At 39.3% G+C, this 25719-nt stretch overlaps 1 protein-coding gene and 1 long non-coding RNA gene across 12 annotated transcripts in view; one reads left to right on the top strand and one right to left on the bottom strand.

The window, feature by feature from the left end:
* The window catches only part of ST3GAL3 (ST3 beta-galactoside alpha-2,3-sialyltransferase 3), a 188531-nt gene that overhangs the window by 122583 nt on the left and 40229 nt on the right, over positions 1–25719 (bottom strand). For 5 of the 11 annotated variants that reach the window (XR_013987441.1, XM_081009497.1, XM_081009498.1 and 2 more), the window contains exons 3-5: positions 22646–22693; positions 20587–20712; positions 7585–7627 (exon numbers count right to left, since the gene is read on the bottom strand). The exons of 1 other annotated variant lie outside the window; for it this stretch is intronic. Coding sequence is in view for 9 of the 10 variants with exons in the window: in XM_081009497.1 (XP_080865623.1) it covers positions 7585–7627; positions 20587–20712; positions 22646–22693 (217 nt within the window). In the remaining variant the exon portion in view is untranslated. Of the gene's footprint in view, positions 1–6310; positions 6372–6476; positions 6569–7584; positions 7628–20586; positions 20713–22645; positions 22694–25719 lie in introns of those variants that run through there. 5 more of the 11 variants (XM_081009503.1, XM_081009499.1, XM_081009502.1 and 2 more) reach the window with 5 other exon arrangements.
* On the top strand, positions 7566–14195 carry LOC308479155. The gene is made up of 2 exons (XR_013987512.1): positions 7566–7654; positions 14025–14195. It is a non-coding gene; the product is annotated as an uncharacterized lncRNA (long non-coding RNA).

Below are 25719 nucleotides of genomic sequence, written 5' to 3'. Positions count from 1 at the left end.
TTCCTACAACACAAAGAATAGCAGCCCTCCCCCCTCATCCCAGCAAACCTACCACTATCATATACTACACATAGGTCAGGGCCTAACTAAGAAATCAAAGCAAATTTAATCCCCACTGCAATGTCATTTCATAATTCTAGATCTGCCTCTGATTTGCAAGATCCCATACTGGAAAATAGCTGGGATCTTCAAAGCAGTAGTGAGTTACGGGGGAACCTACAAATTGCATAGTAATATAACCAGACTTCATGCAAGAGGCAAGACTCAAAAAGACACAGACGAGATGGAGATTAATGTGAATTCTATTATCTTTGAGAGGGTTGAGAGCTAATCTGCCCCAACAGCAATAGTCATGTTATCATGTTAAAACAGAAGCTACTGCCCTGCCAACACCAAGCATTCTGGAACTTTCCCTCTGGCAAATAAGATGCCTATCATCCACAAACTTCGTATGTGGACCAAGACGGTCTTGGTCCAGCCAGTTTTAATTGAGCTTAGAGTTATATTTCATTTTTATAACAGAATACAATTCTGTTTCACTTTTGTTCATTTTTCTTTCATGCCAGGACTCCAATTTACGATACTGTGCAAAATAATACAGCTGCATTTATACACGCACCAGTAAGCTAGAAAGAAGGCAGACATTATTGATTTAAATTCCTTGCACAATGAGTAAGAAAAGGATGAAAACAATTTATTTTAGTTATTTGTGCATGTGGTGAGCTTACACAAAGCCCAGCTCCACAACGAGACACAGAGGGAAGTGGGGGCCAAAACTGATATTAAAACTTTCTGCATTGATTTTTAAATAAAACATGTTTTAACAGCTTAATAACAAAATATTTTTATTAGTAGAATGAACTCTAAATTTCATAAGATAACACTGAGAACAAATTAAAATGACTTATGAAGAGAACCATGGAGAAAAAAGAACGTAAAACCAAAACAAAGCCACGGAGTATGGCAAAATCGCTCACCAGAGCATGGGTGAACAGTTAAAGCAATTGCTTATTTGCCTGTGGGCGAGAAGAATCCTAGCCATTAAAGAATGAAAAGACATTAGTTCTTCCAGTGCATCTCCATATCTATTTGGGACCGCCCCATAATGTACATTCACTGGGGATTTGTCAGATCTGATTTAAAATACTCTTAGTGATGAGTATCTACAACCTTAACAGTAGTGAAATCCAATGCATGACTACCCATGATTTAAATGGGACTTACTCTCAGGTAACTGTGTGCAGGACTGGAAATTTTTTTCACACAGAGATGCCTCTAATATGTTAACCTAATATTAGTTATGTTTCACCTCAATTTCATTCTTTCATTATTGAATTTCTCCTTGTAAAAGCTTAGGCACTGCATATTCTATATATAATTCTGCCATTCAAAAGGTTGAACAAACTTCTAATCAACCCTTACCCTAGTAGGATCTGTTTCCAGTCAGTTCAATTTTGCAAATACATATCTATATATCCCATCTAGTTTATCTGCATATTATAGTAGAAAAAAACCCACACAACCTGAAAATTAACCAAAATAATAATGGGCCTTTTGGTGGATGAGTTTACGTAATTCCTTTTGCTAAACGTAAACAGTTATCAGCAAGACAAACTTGGAACCATATAGCTCAAAGCCATTTCAAAAGAAACATCTCTTAACGCACACAGTAGTGAAAAGAATAGTGCACTGGGTACAGACCGAAGAGACTTTGGTTTGAATCGCTGCTCAACCATAGAATCAGAGAACTACAGTTGAAAGGGACTCATCTAGGGAGTCATCTAGACCAACCACCTGCAATACAGGAATCTCAACAAAAGTATCCATGGCAAACCTCTGTTTAAAGAGATAATATGCTCTAAGATCACTGCAATAAGATACAGTTAATAACAGAGAGATAAAAGAAAAAGAAGCAACACTACAAACCACATTGTTAGTGGAATTAAAACAAACAAAATGTCTGGTGAAGCAGGAATGTCTTCATTCACTGCTTTCCTGAAGGCCAAAAGAGTGAGCTAACCTGGCTTCCCAATGGAGGGAGTTCCCTCTGCTAACAATAAGTCCCAACCAACCTTCTGAAGTCAAAGGGACATGGAACAAGGCCTCTTTATGTTGAATTTAGTTGGGAGAAGAGGTCCTTCAAATATCTTGGTCCCAAACCATTTTGGCCTTTCTAGGTTATAACTAGAACTTTGAATTGTGCCTGGATACAAACAGGAAGCCATTGCAATTCACATAATACGGAAATAATATATTCCACAAAGCTGAACACAGCACTTTGCACCAGCTGTAATTTCTGAACTTCTTTATGGGCAGCCTCACATCGAGTGCACTGCAGTAACCTAATCTGAATGCAATCACGGTATGTGTAAAAGTAGTCAGATCTGCCAAAGTATTTATTTATGCCCTCCTAAAACTTAAATACTTGTGTCTTCAGCTTCAAGTGGAAAAACACTGTTCGCAAGACCATCCCAGAAATAAGAGGCAAAGGAATCCGCTTAAGCTTTTGTTAATGCTGTGCAGGGAAGACATTTAAATAAACACTAGTAACTCAAGTTCCATGGGTTCCTAAGCTTAGGCTGCCTCCATTTTTATGGTTTTCTCGCAGTCTGGGTTGAGTTTCATTTGGGTTTGAGAGGTTGAAGGTTGTTATTTTTGGCTCTCCTCTTATTTTGGACAAAGACCTCAATTTCTACACATTTTATTTCTTACAAAGAAGTTTGCAATTACAGTGTAATATGTCCTTTCTAGTATAGATATGGGAGATATAACACAAGTATGTAATAAAACAAAGACAAATCCTCAGAGCTTGCAGAATGTCTGGAAAATGGCTGGTGGGGAAGCCCTCCCATGAGTCCTTAGTTTCAATTATGTGATCTCCCTGGAGCCAGCACTACTAAAAGTTTGTGAATGTATGTGCATACAGCACCTGACACCAACATTGCAAGTAACTAATGCAGCCACCAAATAAATACTATAGTTTATTTACTACCACACACACTATTTTAGTTAATCTGTGTGGTTTATTGCAAATCCATGTTTCTGGGCTTCAAAATACATGCTGTAGTAACGCTGCCATCTGCAATTATTTATGGAGTTGATTAAGCACAGACTGTTGATGCAAGGTTACTCTTCTAGCGACAGGCTAGACAATGGAATGACTGCCAAGTACGTTTATATGGGTCAAGAAACAGCCCTACAATCTATAGCTTCGCATAATTTACATATAGTGCCTAAAATGTCTGCCAGAGCCATTCAGCTTACAGTGTGCCTGTCAGTATGTGTAGCAGCTGCCAATTTGATTAAAGCTTTATGTGCAAGTTACCACCCAATTTAAAAAAACCTATGAGGCTGTCCTCTTTTCTGCACCCCAACTTTTCATTTTCAGTGTGAACACAGCTTATTTGGCAGAACTTCAGCCTGACAATATTAGCCCGCATGCAGTTTCACACAGTGCTCACTCTTAATATTCCCCCCTTGATATACTGAAAGCCTCCTTTTCTCATTTCCTTTCAATTCCCATGAATTCTAGAAAATAATACCAGGCAATCATTACCTAGCTGCGAACATAACAAGTGTGACTTACGTCACATTGAACAGTACAGGCTGAACATCAACAATGTAAAAAAAGAGGCAGAGATCACACGAAAGAGAAAGTCATAAGCAGCCCAATGTAAAATACCACATTATATTTACACCAGTTGAATAACATCCCAAATATAGATGCATCTTGGCTATGAGCCAAGGAATATGCATAATTCAAAAGCTAGTTTAACAAAAAAAAATTATTCATTTGTTTTATCTTTGTTGGTAAAATGATAAAGAATTCCCTGTCAGAGCTCAGTAAGCTCTGTTTCACAAAGTCATACAGGCATGGAGACACCATCACCAATTAAGGCACTGTTACAGAGTTACATATCAGCAATAGAATTCCACAGGGGCAATCACATCTACAAAACAGCCATATAATGAAACCATTTCTGTCAACAGGGTCATCAACCAGAACATAATATCCATGCAGCACCTTGCCCAGATGTCTTCCACTCTGAACCTCTCCCTGCCCCAGGATTATCTTCTGCATTGAGCTCTGGAGAGAGAGAGATTAGTTTTTAACCCTTTCCTTTGACTTTCTTGCCAATATGAGAAAATATTGTTTTTCACATGTGGAATCTTCAATTTTTGTAACAAGACACTGCTTTTGCACTGGAAACATCCAGTGATGGCTTATGGATCAAAGGAAAGCATGGTATATACAGTTTTGCTAGAAAATTGTGGGCTTCAATAAAAAAATGTTATACACACACACACACACCTACCTGTTAGTAAAATCAACAATATTTGAATAATACAGCATTTCCTAACCCATTACAACAATATTTAGTTTATTTATGCTTTCTAAATGTCCAGGTAATCTATCCAAATATTTCTTTTTGGTACAACTACCCAATCAGCTATACCTGACCTGTGCAGGTAGTCACCAAATTCAGATTTCTTGCTCGATACTCAAGAATTTGAATAAATTGAAACTCTGTCTGATGCTCACTTATATCAACCATTGCCTTTTGATGGGCTGGAGTATTTAGGAATTTGGATCTAAAAACAAATTAACAAAATTGTACAAAATAACATGGACAGACTGTTGCCCCCAATTAACCTTAAATCTTAATTGTTAGCAGACATTAGATTTCTCTCGCTAGCACATCTAACATAAATGGTTGACCTCAGTTAGCGATTTGGATGAAATTGCCCAAATTATCTATTTTTGTAAATAATGTGGGGGTTTTTTGTTAAAATTGTTGACAACCACCTTCAAAATAGGTAGGGCAATTTTTAAAAAAATAAAAATCAAATGACTATACCTTTAATTATTGACAGGAATTGTGGTCTACAATCAGAACTTATTAGTTCCTGAAGTTTGAAATGAAGCCCAAACTGGCCTCCACAAGTGGCACTAACAAATCCTTGGCATTTCCAGTTAAAAGTAGACTTTTAACAGGTGCAGAAAAACATATGGAGCATATGCTCCATAGAGCCACTGCCAGTCAGAGCAAACAACACTGGGCTAGATTGGAAACTACCTTCTGCTTGGTCAATGTTCATAATTCATACAGGCCATGATCCAGTCCCTCTGCTTAAGAAGGGCAGAGCACTGGAAGTCCTTGAGTGAGAGGTATCTCAAAAATAGAAGAACAGGGAGGAATGGCCTGGCTCGTTCCTACTTCAAACTAGAACACTTAAAGCATGATTCGCTTTTTTTGTGTCTGCTGATGAAGTCTTCCTCATGGAAGCTTGAAGTAGAAGCAAAAAGTTGCTCCATCTGATCTGAGTCAGTGGATGCACACAAAGAAGAGAGGAATAATGCTAGTGGGATAGTCAATTCTATTCCACTAACTCTCTTCTGATGAGACTTGTTTGCTTCCAATCTTTCACATACAGAAAGGCTGAGTCCTGGCTACAATATTTTAATAATATGTGATGAGTTAGGAGTATATTAAGGAGCATGGCATAAGGAAGAACATGAACACATGAAAAACTGAAATACAAGGGTGCTGGTGTTGTCATATTCTTACATACCTTAACTCATATACGCGTGTGTGTGCACGTACAGTGGTGCCTCGCAAGACGAAATTAATCCGTTCCGCGATTCTCTTCGTCTTGCGGTTTTTCCGTCTTGCGAAGCACGGCTACTAGCGGCTTAGCGGCTTTAAGAAAAAGGAAACAAACTCGCAAGAACTTGCAAGACGTTTTGTCTTGCGAAGCAAGCCCATAGGGAAATTCGTCTTGCAGAACGACTCAAAAAACGGAAAACTCTTTCGTCTTGCGCGTTTTTCGTCTTGCGAGGTACCACTGTATATGCATGTGTGTATACACATCTTATCAGAAGGTGGAAAGTGGCATATATGTGAATGAATCTTACGAAACCTTCCCCTGCTTGAGGAAAATTAAGTGTGCCACAAACTAGTCGACATGCCTTATAGCAGTGGTGGGGAACTTATGACCTGTGGGCCTAAGTAGGGATCATTTTGGCCAGACGGCCATTTTCCTGCCTACCTGCCACCTGATCAGCGGCACTTGTTAAGTCCTTTGCCTTTAGCCATATGTTTTGATTTCAAACTGCAAGGGCAAAGGAAAATGTGCCACCTGACAGAATGCCAAAATGGCCCACAGGGGTTAGACAACCTTAGCAGCCATTTTGTCTGCTGGAAACAGTTCCCCACCCATGCCTCATAGTGTCACACTTTGTTATTATATCTTCTTACTGCTACAGATTAACATAGTTCTCTGCACCTTATCACTGGTTATGGCTTACTTCAATCTAGTCTTCATTTCACACCTGTTTTATACTTCTGCACTGGCTATTAAATAGTAACCTGAAATGAAGCAACAGAAAAAGCACAATATTAAACACAATTGCTGGCAATTGTTCAAATTTAAATTTTTTCGAAGTTTACTCTATGTGTAGGACAAGCACTCACAATTGGTTTGAATGAAGTTGCAAGAAAAAAATTAATTCTACCATTTCCTCTGTAACTTGTCACTGCATTATTCAGATAACTGTGTGTGCCCTTACTACAGCCATTCCCACCCTGGTGCCCTTCAGATGTTTTGAATGACAGCTCATTCTACCGTGCAACTGTCACTTGGCAGCAGCCATTAATATCAGGCTACAACAGGGGAAGGAAGAGAAAGGATGCTGGGCCACAACCAATTCTGCTGAGAAGCCAGGCTCTGTCCTCCACTGACAGTCACCTGGCAGCAGCCATTACATCAGGCTGCAGCAAAAGCAAGAGAAGGAATGCAGATCCATTCCTGAGTTATACCTGAGAGCAGCAATTTCTTAACACATCTAGTCATTAGAACAACTTGTAACTAAAAACTTGTAATTTGCTTATTTTCTCCCCACTTCCATTCCATTTTCTTTTTGTGTCATGTATTTCTAGACTGTAAGCCTGACAGCACAGGTTGACTTTTTCAGTCAACTATGGAGTACTCACATCTAAAACAATGTTAAGCTTCTGCCCTTTGAAACCTGTTCAGGGAATGTGATCTGTCATTTTACAAATTTAGTTCTAATTTTAAAGTTTATGACATACACAAGGCAAGGTGATATACCTTACTGAAGAACAGATATGAATATTCATCAGGTCAGATCGATCCAATGAGAAGATAGAGAGGGAGATCACATCCCTATGGTCACACTAGTCTTGGTGAAGAGGTTGAAATACCAGAGCTATGACAGGGCTCAACAGCACCAGTTGCTTCTCAGTACTAATAAAAACAACATTAAAAAAAATACAGTGGCCAAATTGGGGAGGGGGAGTACAGGTTACCACCATTGGTCTTATTCCTGAGAAGATACTGTGCAGTGCAATCAGCTATCAACAACAAAAAGTGCAATTGTGAATCTTATTGACCAAGAGAAAAGTTGTGAGCAAAATAGGAAGAAGCTGCCAACCAGCTCTGTTAATTTTGTGCCATACTACTGAGCACTACCGTACAGAGCTAGGGATCAGAATCTATTTTGTCTCCAGAGGAAACTGATAATGCTAGATCAATAAAAAGCCTTTCCATAGTTCTACTCACAGTCTGGAATCCAGCTGCAGGAGAAATCCCAGTTTGTCATATTCTGAAAGACAAAAGCAGGAGAGTTCAGGTAATTAAGGCAATACAACTTTTCATCATCAGGTGTCCTACAAGAGAGCAGAAACTTTTTAAAAAGATAATCTTTTGTGAAGGGCACAAAAGTTTAGAAACTGGATATGACAGCATGGTTAATAAATCATACCGCCAGATGAATAATTTCTGGTTTCTTAATTTCTAAAGTCAGAACTAAATAGACTATTTTACATAAAGAACCTAGAAAAAAGAATAAAGATGCACTTGCATTTTCTATATACACACATACTTCTTTCAACTTGATCCTGAATGTGAGTTGTCTTGCAAATTTTCTGAAGCATGATCACTCACCTTCTAACAGATTATTTTGTAACTCCTGCCACAATTAAATACAAAGCCTGCATTTATTTGGGGAGGACCTTCAAAATAGGTTTCCCTATAGAAACAGTGCAAGACACCCCAGAATAATTGTTTTTTGATTGGGTATTGATATATTTCCACATGCTGTAGTCTGTATATAGCATAGCCAAGAACTACATTTAACCCTTGCATTTTTACTCAAAAGGGTATAGCAGAAGCGAGTATCAACAACCTCCTATCCTGTTCCATTTGGCAGTCTCAAGTCTTACAGAGGTTTCAATCCAAATTGCATTCCTGCCTAGCAAAGGAGGAACAGTAGCAGCCCTGCTTCCAGCTGCTTCAAGTGCTGATGTGCAAAATTTACAGGCTGCATTTACACCTTCTCATCAAGTCAAATAAACTTTCAAATGAATTCCATCACCTCACCATACCCCAGCAAAAACACAACATTCTTTTAAAAAGACAAGATAATAATGTCACATTTTCAAGCCAACAATACTGCATTTTGAGAAACAGCATTTTAATTACAAGACATACTATATAATTAAACTTTCCTTTAGGAAGGTTATTGAGAAGACAAATCATTAACACTAAGTGAGTGCAAATCTGAAAGCAAGTGTTATATACTTTCCCTGATCCATATTATCTACACATTTGGGCTGCAAGAGGTAAAATCATGCAGGAAACAATTGAATAAATCCCATGATCAACACAAAGTCTGCAACAGGCAAAAAGTAGCCTTGTCTAAGCACAGTTCCAAGGAATATAAATGAAATACAGCTTAAGACTGGAAGCTCTGAACACTCTAAAATTCCAGTGCCTTCAACTAAAGATTAAGCATTGTGGATTTGCTAGGTATCTCCTGAGCAATGATACTCATAACAGGCACCAGTCACTTTGGGTGGGGATCTACATGGGTGGATATCTCAGTCATTTGTTGCAATACCATACAAAATCTTGTGGGCATCAATATAAATTTGATGCAAACAACCAAGTGTCATACATTATGCAAATTGAATTTTAAGCTTCCTTCAGACCTATTAAACCCAACAGACTCCCAGTGATCCTTTACTGTAGCAATACATTCTACCCTTGTTACTTATTGAAGAGCCATACTCTGACCCTTTGAACTGCAGAAAAGGCATGTTCTTGCGTTGCCACCCTCTGGACTTCTCCTGAAGGAAGCACATGAAGAAGGGCCTCAGATGATGATTGAACAGTCCAGGTCAGTTTATATGGGGAGAGGTGGTGCTTGAGGTATTGAAGTTCTGGGCTGTTTAAGGCTTTATAGGTCAAAAGCAGCACTTTGAATCGGACCTGGAAACTAGCTTACAAGCAACAGTCAGGCCAGGATCAGTCTAATATGCTCAAACATATTATTGCCCCGGTGAGCAACCTGGCTGGCGAATTCTGCACCAGCTGAAGTTTCCAAACCATGTTCAGAGGCAGCACCACATATAATGTGTTGCAGTAATCTAAATAGAGGTTACCCGAGTAATTAACAACAGAAGTTAGGCTCTCACTGTGCAGATAGGGGCACAGCTGGGCCATGCCACCAAAGCCAATTTAGCATCAAGCAACAGCAAAGGTTCCAAGAATATCCCCAAGCTACATACCCACTCTTTCAAAGGGAGAGCAACCCCATCAGGAGCAGGCAACCTCCCATCCATCCAGTGTAGAGAACCACCCACTAACAGTGGTTCAGTCTTATCTGCGTTAAGCTTCAATTTGTTGGCTGTCATCCAGTCCATTACCAAGGAAAGACAATGGTAAAGGAGAAGTAGAGCTGTGTGTCATCAGCATATTATTGACAACAGACTCCAAAGCTCCAGATGAACCCACTCAACAGTTTTATGTAGATGTTAAACAGCATGGGATATAAAATGAACCCTGAGGAACCCCACAATGAAGCCTCCATGGGGTCAAAGAGCACTCCTCAAGCATCACCTTCTGGAAAAGACTGTCCAAGTAGGACTGGAACCACTGAAAAGGAATGCCACCCACCGCCTACTCTGATAGCCACTCCAGACGAAGAAGTCAAGAAGAATGACCAAGGACATATTTTTCCTGTCTCTCTCCCAACAAAGGTGACCAAAGGTGACCAAAGCAGTTTCTGTGCCAAAACTGGACCAAAACCCCAAGTGAAATGGATCTAGAAAATCAGTTTCCTCCAAGAGCACTTGGATCTGGTCCATGACCACCCACTCAAGAACCTTGCCCAAGATGGGGAGATTGGCAACTGGCCAGTAATTACTTAGATTTTCCTAATCCAATGAGGTCTTCTTAAGGAGTAGTCTTACCACTTCTCTCTTTAAAAAAGTATATCAAAATGTCTATTACTGATACACATATGTGTGGTGCAATTCTCATAAGAGCGTATAGAGGAAGATGGGAGATCTACATTCACAAGCTGAAATTCTTCAGACTCATAACTGAAAAAGAAACTCATATATATAGAAAATTTGAATCAGTTCTCAGATTGATTTATAAGAAAGGCAATTATATCATACATATTCAACAATAATTAATGTTGTGCTTGCATGATAATATATACTTTGTAGCCTAAAAGGCCATCCAGATTTGCCACTGATAGTCAAGTACAGGCATAGGCAAACTCAGCCCTCCAGATGTTTTGGGAGTACAACTTCCATCACCCCTCGCTAACAAGACCAGTGGTCAGGGATGATGGGAGTTGTAGTTCCAAAACATCTGGAGGGCCAAGTTTGCCTATGCCTGGTCAAGTAGATACTGCAAATATTTCAAATTTCAAGTACAGGGGTATTAAAAAAGAGGTAAAAATGTTTTATTCCATGCATAAAAAACTGAGAAATTTCACACTTTAAAAAAAAATTTATAGGTAAGTATTAAGAAAGAACAATTCAAACAAATATGCTAATGAGTGCATCAATCTTAACAAAGGTTTGGGACCTGTTGCTACTCTGGATATCATAGAGAAAGCTACACCTGAAATAAAGGGCAACAAAAGCATTCACTGCATGAGAATACTGACCAATGAATGATTAGGGAAATTTGACCTTGCTATACTAAGAGATGTGAAGAGGAACTCCTGCCCATCTGAAACGATTCAAGCAGAGCTATCTTACTCAATTAAGGAAAGTAGAAACATTAAGAACATAGGGAACAAAAATATGAAAACATGTGACTAACTTTCTTTGTACCGCATAGTGCAATGTGTTACAGATAACTCTAGCATATCACAAGTACAAGAAAACAATTTCCCCTCATACCACAAAGCACACTAGGCCTTGGGTCAAGAGAGATAAAAACATATTCTTCTAAGCTATAGGGCACCCTAGTTTCAAATGAGAACCTACCACTGCCAATGATTTAATAATAAAAGTGTAGCAGAAATAACACAAACAGACTTACAGCCAAGCACAGCAAGCTCAATAAACTACACACTTTTCATGCCAAGCTAAACACTGGCACAAATATGGAACTTTCCTCTGAACATCTAGGATCAGTTTAACTGCTGGACAGTTAAGTGAGAAATGCTTAGTCTAATTGCCCAGCTCCCAACAGACCACCCAAACAGACAACACAGCAGAAAGAGCAAATGCATGTACAGTCCATCCACCTTCACATTTTCCAGCTGCATCCACATGTTTACACAGAGAGAAGGAAACTAATTTGTCTCTAGTGTGTATTCCTCAGGGGCCAAACCACAAAACGGACTAAATACTCCACAAGCATAATTATGAAAAATTGTATACACAAGTCAAACCAAAGAACACAGATACTACAACTTCAGCTGCTACCTGACAACATTCCTTCTTGTGGAATCTATGTCTGCTCTCATTAAAAGAATAAGAGGTACAGCCCACTTTTATGCTAAGGGGCTACGTGCACATTTGTGGTACAGTTCTAGAAATATGGCTGTACACTGCTGGTTACGGGAACTGACCCATGCTCTATGCCTAAATTCCATCCATTTGCTCTCTCTGTATGTACCACCTTATTTGTCATAGCCTCAGTTTGCAATGGGAATTTTGGTGGCCAATCAGCCTAACCTAACTGATTAGGTTAACTGATTTCAAGTTTCCTAATAAGACAACACAGAAAGAACATGAATGAATCTAGATTCTTTGCACTTTTGGATAATAGTAATACATGGTTAACTCTGGCTCCAAGACAACCTTCTGTTGAGGTTCACTGGTAATAGCTTTTAGCCTCCTGTTTCTGAATCTTGCCTTCTAATGTCTAAGACAAGCAGTTCTACAAAATGTGGTGTGCCCATGCCGATGTTCATTAAAAGTTTCTAGTTTGAGAAACCTGTTTCACAGTTTCAATGTATTTGGAGAGTTAGGGAATTAATTATATTGGTGAGAGTTCAGACTAATCTCTCTGATCATTCTCTTACTGGAAACGGACCTGAACCAATGGATTCAAGTTACAAGAAAGGAGATTTTGACTAAACATCAGGAATAATTTCTGACAGTAAGAGTTGCTCCACAGTGGAACAGACTCCCACAAGTGGTAGTGGCCTCTCCTTCTTTGGAGTTTTTTTAAGCAGAGGTTGGATGGCCATCTGTCATGTATAATCTAGTTGAGATTCCTGCATTGCAGGAGGTGGACTAGACGACCCTCTGGGTCCCTCCCAACTCTACAATTCTATGATTCTAGGACTGTTACATTTCCTTGGGACATACGTGTATACATGTCTGCAGATTACAGATTACCGTATTTTTTCGTGTATAACACGACCCCATGTATAAGACGACCCCTATTTTGGGGAGCCCTCAACAGTTGTGGAGCTTCTTTTGTAAGTTCGCTGAGCTGTTGAGCAGCTTTTTGATGATCCCCCCGCTCTGGCTGACGGAACTGGTGCCATAATACACCACATACTGGCACTCACCAAATACTCTTCCTAAGCCGGGAAGAGCGTGTAAGCTGCCTCCTCTCTGACATTTCCCTGCTACCACCGTAGCACCAGTCCTCGCTTACTTAGCATATTAACCAGTGTATAAGATGACCCTCAATTTATCACAAATAAATCAGAAAAAAATGTCATCATATACATGGAAAAATACGGTAATGTTTAAGGAATAAACCCTTATGGAATTAAAATGACTGTCTGGGCAGGATATAGCTGAAATATGCTAGGGGAACTATTTACCATTGCAACCCTAGTTCTATTCTGCTAGAAGACAGCTCTCTTGCCTCGTAGAGTTGGCCCAGAAACTAACATGTTTTCTGAAATACACAACAGCACAGTGTGACTTTATTTGGGTCACAATATGAATACTGGAGTGCCCTTGTAAGGCCCTTGGGATATGCGTGTGTGTATATATATACAATAGACAACGGATAATAACTTTCCCAGAAAAATATCACAGAGGAACAGGTAAGTGTAGATGAGAAGTGATGCCACAGTTCACCTGTGCAGTGATTATTTTGGTTTCTGGGGAGAAAGGAACCTCCCATCCCAAACTGAGTCTTGATGACAGTTTACCCAGTGGCCTTACCATGGTTTGCACACAACTACTTAATGGGCTGGCTGTTTGTAACAGCCAACCAACATTATTTATTTCTCCTTGCTATTTCTTACAGATAATATCCAACATGAAAGCCTTAACTAGAATAACTTCCATGCATCTATTATATCAATAAAGATACTTTATAGCCAATTGCTTTATATTTTTCTCACGGAGCAAACATTCATATAAACAGTCTTCAATCATGAATGCCATCCTTTGATTTAGAGTGTTTAGCAAGTTATGTAATTCAGGTACTGCATTTTCAGTAAAATTTCCTTTCCCATGAAAATGCCTGACTAGACCCCTCAGAAACTTCTTTTCTGGGCTCACATCCAGAACATTTCTGAGTGGCACTCTGCCAGCTCCATATCACCTTAGCAATGAAAGAGTTAGTAATCCACTGTTTTGCCTGTATGTATCTTCTGAATAAACAAGGACTGAGACAAAAAAAGAGAAAAGAGAACGGGGACCAGTAGTCTCAGAGCTTATTCGCAGACTTATGTCAGAGATAGCAAATTCTAAGCATGTGAATATTTTTCTTCTCCACAGTAAATTCAGGGCAGCCTTCAAAACTACGGAAATCTTCCAGACAGGAGTATAAAGAACTCATAGAAAACTCAAAAAGAAAGGGAATATGCATCATCTTGGTCTTTTCTTCTCTAAAAAGTTATGTACTTGGACACATGCAGGTCTTTGTTATATAAACTGTGATTTCATTCAGTGCCATGAATCCTTGTGTAAATGCAGTTAAACATTCCTAAGTGACTGTTTCACAAAAGAGGTTTTGCTCCACTTCAGAAGCCGTATCATATTTCCTAGTAAAAGTCAAAGATAATATTAACAAAAAAGTAATGTGCAAAGTTCTTGGTGACCTCTGGGGCGAGTCAACTTGATCTGCAAAAGATAACAAATAATAAATAAGAGGACATAGGAATATTTTATTACAAGACTAGATTAAAGGTTATTTCTATGGAGATTCCCACCCACAGACATTCATATCCCATAGCCAATAGAGATGAGAGGTGGAAAGGAGACCAATAGTAGAAAAGAACTGCTGCACTTGACAAACAAGGTACAGCAGGAATTGGCAAACCATCAGCCAACTCCCAATTAAACTGTCATGGGGATATAAAACATGGAGTAAGCACTGTTACCCAAAGATGAACTGGAGGAAACCAAGGAAATGTTCTGCAGAACAAATGAGCTTCTACAATTCATTGAAACTGATGAAACTTTATGGGCAGTCATGGCAATTATTTATCAAGTAGAAAAAGCTCTACTGCCCTAGGCACAGATGTCCTCAAAGTAGCATTGAAGTAGAGCATTCTGGATCACAAAAGACAAACTCAGATTTCACCATTGAACTTAAAATAAAATGTTTTTTCTAATTCATGAGCAGTTTTCTCTAAAAATAAAATAAAATACAGCATTGTTTAAAACTACCATCAGGACATACTGGCTGGGAGCCTAAGTTTCCTCCCACTGGTGGGAGCATCCCTTGAGCAGACTTCTGCTAAAAACATTCCTGGTAGTGTGTGGAGGACAGGGGAATCTCTTGCCAATTCACCTTGGTGTTCCTCCAAATGTATTTGGGAGGGCTGTGGAACTCTTGAAAGCAGCACAAAAAGCAGCATAGCAGACTTATGGGGAAATAGGGAAATGGGTGAAAAATGCTCCCCTCCCATTTTTTAGCTGTTATATTAGCAGCAGTTATAAGGCTAAACACTATTTCTTCATCATTTTCTGGAATGACGTATTTTAGTTAACTAAGCAGAAATATTTTATTTTCCAGGGGCATATGATAGCCTAACGTATCAGAGATATGCTCCTTCTGTTCATAGACAGGATGCAAAGGAGAATCCTGCAGGTAGAAGGGGGAGAAGCCCATTTCCTACTATATCTGAATAGATTGATAAAATTTGGTCCATAGTAACTATGCTTAAGTAACTTAGTACAAAAAAATACATATAAACCAGCACAACAGGTTTTTGGGGGTATTTTTTGTAATGTTTTAGAACAAGATCAATTATAATGTCCAACCTTGTGCTGCTTTCAACCTGTTGAAACTGTATTGCTTTTTGCTCTTTATATTTGCTTTATTTTATTAAACAAAATTAAAATGATAAAAAACACTTTTCTCTTTCTCTAAGCCTTGGGGTCTTGGGGTTGGTGGATGAGATATGGAGCCCCCTGGTTTATTTTTAAAAGGAGCAGATGTAGTGAACTATATTGTTTATTTGGTATGAATGCTGTATTTTGTTTGTGTACTTTTACCATGTGACTCACCCCAGGATCACCTGGCAATGAAGAAAAGGATAGAAAAAATGGAAGGAAGGAAGGAAGGAAGGAAGGAAGGAAGGAAGGAAGGGAGAGGCTGGAAGCAAAGGTTCTGGACTGCCTTCTTTATAGGGAAGCTGAAGTCTCCTTCATTTCCTTGGACCTAGTAAAAAAAAATAATCTTCCAAGCATGAAAGGAATGTCCTTCTGAGCATGCAGTTGTACCCTTTCTAGGGTTGCCATGTGTCCTCTTTTTCCAGAACATGTCCTCTTTTTCATGGGTATGTAAAACGAAAGTCATCATACTGAGCCATAGTTAAAAGTAGAAGTTGGCAAATGTGTCCTCTTTTTTGCTCTTCAAATTATGGCAACCCTACAGGCTTAACCCCAGAGCAAAAAGCTCCAAATGTCACTCTCAGAAACCTTTCACCCAAGTCAAAGAAATATTAGATGAGACTGAGAAATGCCCTCAGAAAAGACATGATGTGGAAGCTAAGCTCTCATGGAGGTTTCCCCCTAGGAGATACTAAATGCTGCTGCCTAGTATCAGCCCTACCCAAGAGCAGGTCCTCCTCCAGAAGTAATACATATGTAAGACAGAAAGATGTCAGAACAGGTTTGAGAAATAGAACTATCTCAAGAATTGTAAGAGTCCTCTAATTGTAGCAATCCATTTCCCCAACCCTACAGGGAGAGATGAGGGCAGATGAAAACATTAGCTCATTTGCTTTATTAACACAAGCTTGTTTCTTGCATCTGGTAACAAAAAATAGACAGATCATTCATGGTCCTCTAATAGTATCCCTCCCGGGCACTGATAGTGGTAAAGACAGTTTTCTGATTCAGGAGTCCAGGCCCTGAAATCCAGAATTATTTATTTTGGTGGCCTTTGCATTATGCAATTCAAGTTTCTAACTGCATAAGACCAAGGGTAGTAAACAGCAGATTAGCCATGACACACTCTGTTTCATTGAATCATGGAATCTTTTACATTGTGGGCAAAGAACACTAAACCAGTCAATTGTCAAATTCTAAATACTGTGGTTGAAAGTATGTAGTATGTCAGTATGTAGATGACAAATGCAATTATACAGCCACACACAATGAAGAGGCATAGCAGAGTGGGACATGATTCTCATTTTAAATAGACACTAAGTGCTCTTTTGTAGTTTTCTTTTACTATCAATTATTGATAATACCAGTTTAGATGCTTAGATCAAATCTACATCCCTATTCCCCCCCCCCCAATAATTATAATCCAAGATAAAGCTCCTTCAAAATTGATTTGCTCTTTGCTGAAGTTTATTCTTTTGTGAAGATTAATCAATTCTTGGAAATCATAACTGGCCTTTCAAAGTTATCCATTTATCAAAACTGAATATAACTCTTCAACTCTTGTTCTTTCGTTGCACATGATCCAGACATCGTTCATCAACAAAGGGTGTCTGTTTCAGGGACACTGAATTTTCTAGAACACAATATAATGTCACATGGAAAAGTTATTGGGTTTAATGCAATTAAGAACAGTACTTCAAACATTCACCAGGGCACATAATGCATAGCAAGTTTGATGTCAACAATGCCAAGACACAAACACACACCCTCAAGTATTTGCTCCATTATGTGGCCTTTTAAAAAGGTTAGCATTATAATAACCCCCTCCCCCAAAACTTCTGAGGCTGCGTCCCCTCGCTGTATAGCTAAGTGGTGCTAAAACAAAAAAGTAAGTCAACATCAAAATTCTAGTCACTTCTGTGGACAGTGTCACAATATAGTTAAATCACCAGGTGGCACTAGTAGCAGGAAGCGTCTGTGCCTGTTCTGCTATTTTGAGAGAGTTAACAAAGTTATTGACTAGTTTCTTGACTGGTGTGTCCTGTGAGTCAGAGATAGGCAGAAGGTAGATCAGGATCCATGGACAAATCTTGAGGTGATTTATCAGGGGTGGAATTAACTGCTAGATATTGAACAACAGAAGCCATTAAAAGTCCACACACACACCCTTTAGAAATTAAAGTTACTGAGAGAAAGACAGCTTGAGGGGTATCCAGGACTGGATTTGCATGTGAAATGACCAAGAGATCAGTTCTAGGCCTGAAACCAAATTGCTCTGCTCAGAGGCCTTAAATGAGAAGTGTGCAGATTGCAGAAGCCTGCTTGTGTCCCCATTTTGCACCTGCATGTGGCTGGTGGTTCTCATGGTTCTACTAAAAAACAAAGATCTATCAAGCCTGTGGTCTGCCAACCCTTGCTTGAAGCTATCCATAAAAACAGCTTCTAACATCAATGTCTGCCATTTTTTAGATTGTTCTGAAAATATAGGCCCTTCTCCGTGGCTGAAATGCACATCTCCAGTGCTCCATTAATTTTTGTCAGGAAAAAAAACAAGACAGCAAACAGGCTATCCCTCTGCAACTAAGCTACCTTACACACTCATCCATTATATTTGGACAGATTACAGCGCGCACCGCACTGGGACTAGGGAAAAGGAAAACACCCAGGACTTCAAATATCTGGATAAGCTCTAAATCTAACTGTCTCCTGCACAGCAGAAATAATGCCACAAGAAAATAGTTCAACACATACAGATGACCATTTAGGGTTTGAAGATAGGCTGGTGCTTTTTCAGAGCAAAAGGCATCCCTCCCTATCCCCAGAGGTTCTAGTCTACAGACTCCTGTGAAAAGGGGCCAGATGTATATTGGAGTAGAAAGGCAGAGGTCAACAGAAGATAAGAAAAGGTAGAGCCGTTGGTCATAAAAACTGGTATGGAAAAGGAAGGAACATGTGTAATGCACAGGTTATGCCATTAAGCAACTTCACATCTTCAGGGACATATGGCACTAGAAAGAAGATTGGGAAAAATTAATAGGGGCATAAAATCAGAACAGTGACTGTTCTGAGGTCCGACCCAAAACTTCAAAGTGAGAAGCCATGTGACTGGAAGGACAAACGTGTTGCAACTTCCTCACCACCTCAATTGCCCTGGGGTGTAAGAGGGCCTGCTTTTTCAGTATGCTACAAACTAGATTCCCTAATAGAGGCTACCTGAGAAGTACTTTAAATAGCCACAAAGTCCTTCCTACACATACTAAATGTCAAGGCAACACATAACACATCCTTCTCCAACCTGGTACTCTCCAGATGTTTTGGATTACACCATGGACCAACAAAGGTTTATGATCCTCATTCGAGTGTTCTGCAGCACATCTATTAATTTGAAGATGGGAGACAGAACATCTATTGCATTAAATATTCATATTACTTGCATTTAATTGTTTATTTCTTATATACTGTATATAATCATATTACAATCTGAAAAGATAGAATTCAGTTGTATTACTGCAAAATACACTATACAAAAAATAAAAGAAGTTATAAATATGCAATTAAAAATCATGTGGCATCTGGCATAGCACATTACAACTGTGACCACAGGCAGAAAAATAATTAAGTGGTCCACTAAGACCCACAGCAAATGTCAAGTGATCTGCAGGGGCATAAAGTTTGGGAACCACTGCACTCAACCTCCCTTCAGTCCCAGTCGGCACAGCCAATGATCAGGGATGATAGGAGTTGTTGTTCAAAACATCTGGAGTGCACCAGGGTGAAAGAAGGCTGATAGATATGGCACCTTGTCAAGGCCCTGGTGCATCACATTTCTTTTTTCAGATTGGGGCAAGCATGCGGTATCCTGCATGTGACTGAACCAAATGCATGCTAATTAATTCAACTTTTTCCGAAGCAGCTTTTAAATCAAAGTTTTCAAAACAGTGTATAAAAATCTACAGAAAAATAGTAAGCCAGTAAAAATTGTCACACAAAACAGAGTAAAACAAAAATTAAAATAAAATAGCTGCTAAAAATGACTTAAATGACTGGGCAAATAAAAAGGACTTGTCTTGGCACTGAAACTTATCACAACAGGTACCAAGTGAGCAGTCACAGCAAGAGATTCCAGAACCAGGACAGCACCACTGAAAATAACAGTTCTGTGGTTGCTACCTGCCTAATCTCTGATTGTACGGCCTGCTAGTAAAGAGCCCCCGATGCATATCATAACACATGGATTGGTTCATGTGGAAACAGGTGTTTTTTCAGATAGCAAGGTCTTTTTCAAAGATGAATATGCACCCTCAGATCCCCTATTTTAAGTTTACTTTTAAGAACACAGAAGACATTATAAGTTGTTTAATGCAATTTTCCATTTAAAACATCTGGTGTCATGAATGTAGTTAGGGATTTCATACAGTCACAGAAATTTCTGGTTTCAGTTGTTTAGAATCTAGGAATCAATCAGAAGGTAAAAACGGAAAATGAGGGTAGGAAAAAATAGATGTAAACATGAAATATGAGCAAATTCAGAGTTACCGTATTTTTCGCTCTATAAAACGCACCAGACCACAAGACGCACCTAGTTTTTGTAGGAGGAAAACAAGAAAAAAAATATTCTGAATCTCAGAAGCCAGAACAGCAAGAGGGATCGCTGCGCAGTGAAAGCAGCAATCCCTCTTGCTGTTCTGGCTTCTGTGATAGCTGCGCAGCCTGCATTCGCTACATAAGACGCACACACATTTCCCCTTACTTTTTAGGAGGGAAAAAGTGAGTCTTATAGAGCAAAAAATACGGTATTATGTATTCATATAATTGGAAAACTACACAGCTGGAATTTAACTTTAAAATCATCCAAATCAAGCCCCAATGAGCAGAGGAAGCACCTACCCACTCCCAAGTCACCTATTGCAAGTTTCCAACCCTTGAAGAATATTTTTTCTTTAGTGTGTGTATCCTTTGATTTCCCCCCTTTTTCTCCCCAACCTGAAGCAGTACCTACTAGGAATGGTTGGGCGTGGAATAGCGACAGGTTCTCTCTTAGCTTTGCCTGTTCCCAGGTTTGCAGCAAGATGTGATGGGAGAGATGACAGAGGCACAAGAGATGTGGATTTTCTCTCTCTCCTTCCTGTTTTAACAAGGAAAGCTATCCCTCAGTCCAGCAACAGACCACACAACTCAAACTTATTACATAGCTTCTTTTTCACTAGTAGGCAGAGCTCGAAGCACAAAAAAGCCAAAGCTCTTAATATTAAGTAACTTTAACATGCAGCTGTTTAACAAACTGTAACCGTTTCCAAGCTTTCTCTCCATGGCTGGCTACTTTAGTATAAAGACTGAATAATGGAATTTTGTTGAGGCAGACAGAGGAACTGTGATCCCCCCCCTTTTTTTATTGTCTTCTAACACCTCATGATGTTTGCCCCACACAGAGATACTAGCGCAACAGTATCTGCAAGTACTAAATTGGATCTCTTTAAAACTTAATGATATTTCCCTTCTTCAAGCAAAGCTGGGCAATCTGTGAGCAAGATCATGCACCCTTGCCCAACCAGCCTTTAGGATCACATTCTCAAGAATGAAGCAAGAAGAGCAGGAAGCAGCCTGTGCTTTTTAAAAGACCCCCATCTGAGGTTAGTAACTCAGCACCCTTTCGACAAGGCTTTGCTATTAGTGTTAGGCAGCAAGCTGTGCTTGATTATTGTGCAGGCAGGAGCCTGGGACCATGTTGGAAGGCAGCAAACATTCTTCCCAGAGTACAATTAGAAATCCTGAAAGCAGCTTTTAATGGGAGAGGATGGGACGAGGCTAGTTTTTAAAGGGGAAGGGAACAAAGCTTCTTTTATTGGGGGCATCACACCTCTTTAAGACTGCAACAAAATCTGGACAATGAGAAATTTCCTACCCTTCCTCTTCCAGAAACGCACATTGCAGAGTACGTGCCCTTAATAGAATATCAGAACTTGTGTTGTGGTAGAAAGCTATGAGCCAGAACACTGATCCATCCTAGTAATAGCACTCCGAAGGTACAATCTATGCAGTGCTGGTTCATAGGTGACCTGAAGTGGCCCAAGGGACAGAATTTGTTTTTAGGCTCCAATTTGTAAGATTATAAAGTTCAGTCACAATCGAGAAGCAAAATGAAGTTTTTCCCTGGCTCATAAACTCCGTATGTCTCAACAAACATTGCTAAAACTCCACATTTAAAACTTTGCATACCTTCATCTTCCCTCCTGAACAGATTCCTCAACAGGATTTCTTCCCAAAAATGGAGAAGTGGTCTATTTAACTGAACTCTCTTTTGGAAGAGTATTTTTCTCCAATTAGTGTACAATGCACTGTATGGTTGGGGTGGTGGTAAGGTGTGCATGTGTATTTATACATTAGATGCAACTAAACCCTCTGCCTAGAAAAAAATATTATCATTATCCTTAGTTAAATTTATATCCAGCCTTTCCACCAAATGGCATGACAAGGCAGGATATCATCTGGGAATGGAGGAATACCATTTGTGCAATGTGGATCCGTTGTGCAATCAACAGGTCAGCTGATTTGAGGAATGTGGAGAGGTGGGCAAGGAACACAATAAAGCAGGAATGGGGAATCTGAGGCACTCTAGATTTTGTTGAACTAAACTTCCATCATCTCTGACCATTGATCATGCTAGATAGGGCTAATGGAAGCTGAAGTCCAGTAATATCCAGAGGCAGCAGGCTCCCTATCGCTGCAATAAAGTCCTATAGTATCACCCTGCATCTAATGTGTCCGCCACTTAGAACAAATGCTTAGTCAAATTCACAACTGAAGCACTAAAAATGCAACACAAGGAAACAAGCAGTTCCACTCTAAGTGGCTTTGAATTGCCATGGCACACAATTTTAAGTAATTCCCTTTTGAAGACAGAGAGTTCATCTGCTAGATTTCTTTCAAGGGCTACTTTGAAGGGTAATCCTGAACTAGGCTTGACAGCCTCTTCTCTGCCTCCCAACATGGCTGTCACATATAAATTAAATGGCAGTCTTTTTATGAGAGGGGGAAGGGAGGGGGAGAGATTGTTGTACCTGAGCCTATTGAACGTCCAACGGAGTCAGAGGAAAGAACCACTGAATCTGTAACACAAGAGTACAAGTTCATTTTTCCCTTGTCATATAAATCCATTACTTGTTTACAAGAGGCTCCTATTTCCTCTTTCCTCAATAAAATCAGTGTACTGGCTACACATTCAGCAAAGAAACTCTAACCACGGCATTTTTTGTGCTACATGTGCAGCTGATCAATCACACTGGAGTGAAACATTAAAAATACTTCTGGCCCAGAATTATATTCCTTCCAGGAAGGGGGTAGGCAGTCCTAAAAGAACCTAATTTTTGTCCCACAGCAGAAATTCAGTAGGGAGCAAGCTTCATGCTGCCTTTGAGGAGCTACGAATGCCTCATAATTATTATTCAAATGTCTTGCAGTTTCTTTTCTGAGTTATTCCTATGCTGTGACAGAGAGAATGAAGTGCACTAGTCAAACAGGTTAGCAAATTACTGTGTCATAGAATACCCATGTGCTACATTCCATCATGTGAGTAGAAGAAGGTATCTAATACATATGAAAGAGAAGCAAGGACTATGTTAGAGATAACATGTGCATTAAGAGCAAATGCCACCACAAGCATAGCTGTTAAAATCACTACTGGAATTATATGGCCTCTTGAGTCTAAGGACATTTTGTTTCAACACTGTCCATGGTTTAACTTCACAATGTAATAGAGAGATCATGGAGAGAAAGATTGTGGAAGCCAGTTGACAGATACAGAATTCAACTGACAAAATTCAAGATCATTCATAATTCCCTATTTCCAAAAAAGGGCAAGCAACATGGTGAAACCTAAAACCAGAAGGAACCCACAACAACAGTGGATGGAAGCCGGGAGGGAAGGGATGGACACTTTTATTATGTGAATTTTCCCAAGTTTGACTTAGATCCCAATATATTCTATGTTTTATAAGACTCATTTCCCACTTTCTTTTTCCTTGCAATATCCCTCAAGCCATTTGGACATATTCTGTGTCCAAAGGAATAATGATTTCAGCAGAATCATGTTTAGCAATAAACCATTTTTATTCCAAAGGTTTAGACTTGTATGTACAGATTGTATGCTGTATTGGAAAGAGTTCTGAGTATCACAAAATAAACCAAAGACCCCACAGAGATACTTGAAGTTTAATAAAAGATTGATGCAGTTTTTGTATTACATACCGCAGGTAATCCCAAGCCAAATATAGTGATGGACCAACACTAATCTGGTGGCTTCTTTAAAGAAGTGTACACACTGGACAACAATGAAGAAATGTATTATCAAAACTGGTACATTCACCTAATGCAGAACCAAATCATGGCTTAGCCCCAGATAGCGTAGCAGCAGGAGGACCAAAGGAGGAGCACAATCTTCAATCTGGGAATCCAAACATTTGCTCATACACACTAAACCAAAATTTATTCAGTGTTGCATGCAAATCAGGTCAGTGTTATGTAAGATGTTCGATATTTTGATTCCATCTCAAAAATAAGATCACAAGATCAAAGAACAAAATTCCAGCTAGTAGCTCCTACTGATCAAGGTAGTTTCTCCAACCTCACGTTGAAATTCACAAACTCAATGAAGTAATACTTTTTGTAGTGTCAACATCTATCATGCATATCTGCTCTAGACGTAAAGCCCACTTGACACAACAACATTAACTAGATTGTGGCTATTCCTAGAACTCCTATACACACACCATTATCTGTGAATAAATTCTTTAAAAAGCATGATTAACACATGATGTGTTGCTTCCTGGAACAGTGCCCTGCTATTTCACGCAGTCAATGCTAAGTCTACTGCCAGATTCCCTTCTCCATTCCAAATTGGATTTAGTTCACAGAAATACTAAGATTGAAGCATATACAGGAAACGCATATGCATACACACAGCTTTTTAACTGTGTTACACCAAACACGGCATTATTAGAAGCACAAAATAAAGCTTTAATTCACAAGTGAGAACATTAGGAAGAATTTTAGCTGTTAACGTTTAGAAGTTACTTATGTATTATTGTGCAAATGTGTTGATCAGAGAAACTCCTCCTTCACACAGAACCAATTCTGCATACATCATTGATTCAGTAACAACCTGAAACAAAGGTCTACTCAAATATGGTCCTTTCCAAATAATCTGCTAGCAGTTGATATGGAAAATAATGAAAAGCAAACATCCAACTAGCAACAGTTAATTCCTGAACGCACTGAGAAAATTGAATATTGAGATTGCTGTTAAAAGTCTTTATTAAGTCTGTTTTTCCAATCTGAAATTTGAGTCCCTCAGAATACATTTGTCAAAATCACATGTAACAATGTTCCATGTATGTTTTGTTTCTTTTGCAGCAATACAACCACAATATTTTATCCATTCACTGACACCCCACTATTGAAAGGATAAACACACACACACACACGTAGTAAGCTAGCTGGTAGTAAATATGGTTATTAGAGCATACTCAAGAAAATGTGTGCAGTAATCTGTCAAGAGGTAGCTTTGTCCACTTCACTGGTCCCTGCAGCCTAATATAACCACTTCCTATTAAAATTGCATGGGGACACCACACCATATATGCATTACCCCTTTTCTTCCCCCAATAGTAGGAGCTATGAGGAACTGCTCTAGCTACTAACAGTTCACAAGGAAGGCTCATTCTTCTTGTTCCCAGGCTTAGAGTCAGTTTGGGGTTGCTCAATACACAGCCACACAAAAGCACCCAGCCAGTCAGTGAACTGCACCCATCAGTTTCAGGACCCTTGTTCAGATTTGTATCTGAAAATAATAATAATAATGTGAAATTCCATCAACTACTGAACATCCTGTCTTGCTTTGGTGCTTCTTATTTGTCTGGACTATGAATGCCCTGCATCAGCCACTCAGGGCTTTTTGGCAGTCACCCACACCTCCTCCAGAGTTATTACCACATTTATGGACCTTTGTTCAAAATGAACTGAACGCTGCCAACTGCACTGAAACACATGCTACAAAATTATTTATTCACATTGTCACCAGGTGGAACTGTTCCTTTATTTATTCTACTGTTCATAGTACTCTGCTTTCAAGAGAAAG

The sequence above is a fragment of the Podarcis pityusensis genome, assembly GCF_964106645.2.
Source record: "Podarcis pityusensis genome assembly, chromosome: 6".
Lineage (NCBI taxonomy): Eukaryota > Metazoa > Chordata > Lepidosauria > Squamata > Lacertidae > Podarcis > Podarcis pityusensis.
Note: the sequence above shows the minus strand (reverse complement) of the source record. Positions and strands in the feature narration are given on the sequence as shown.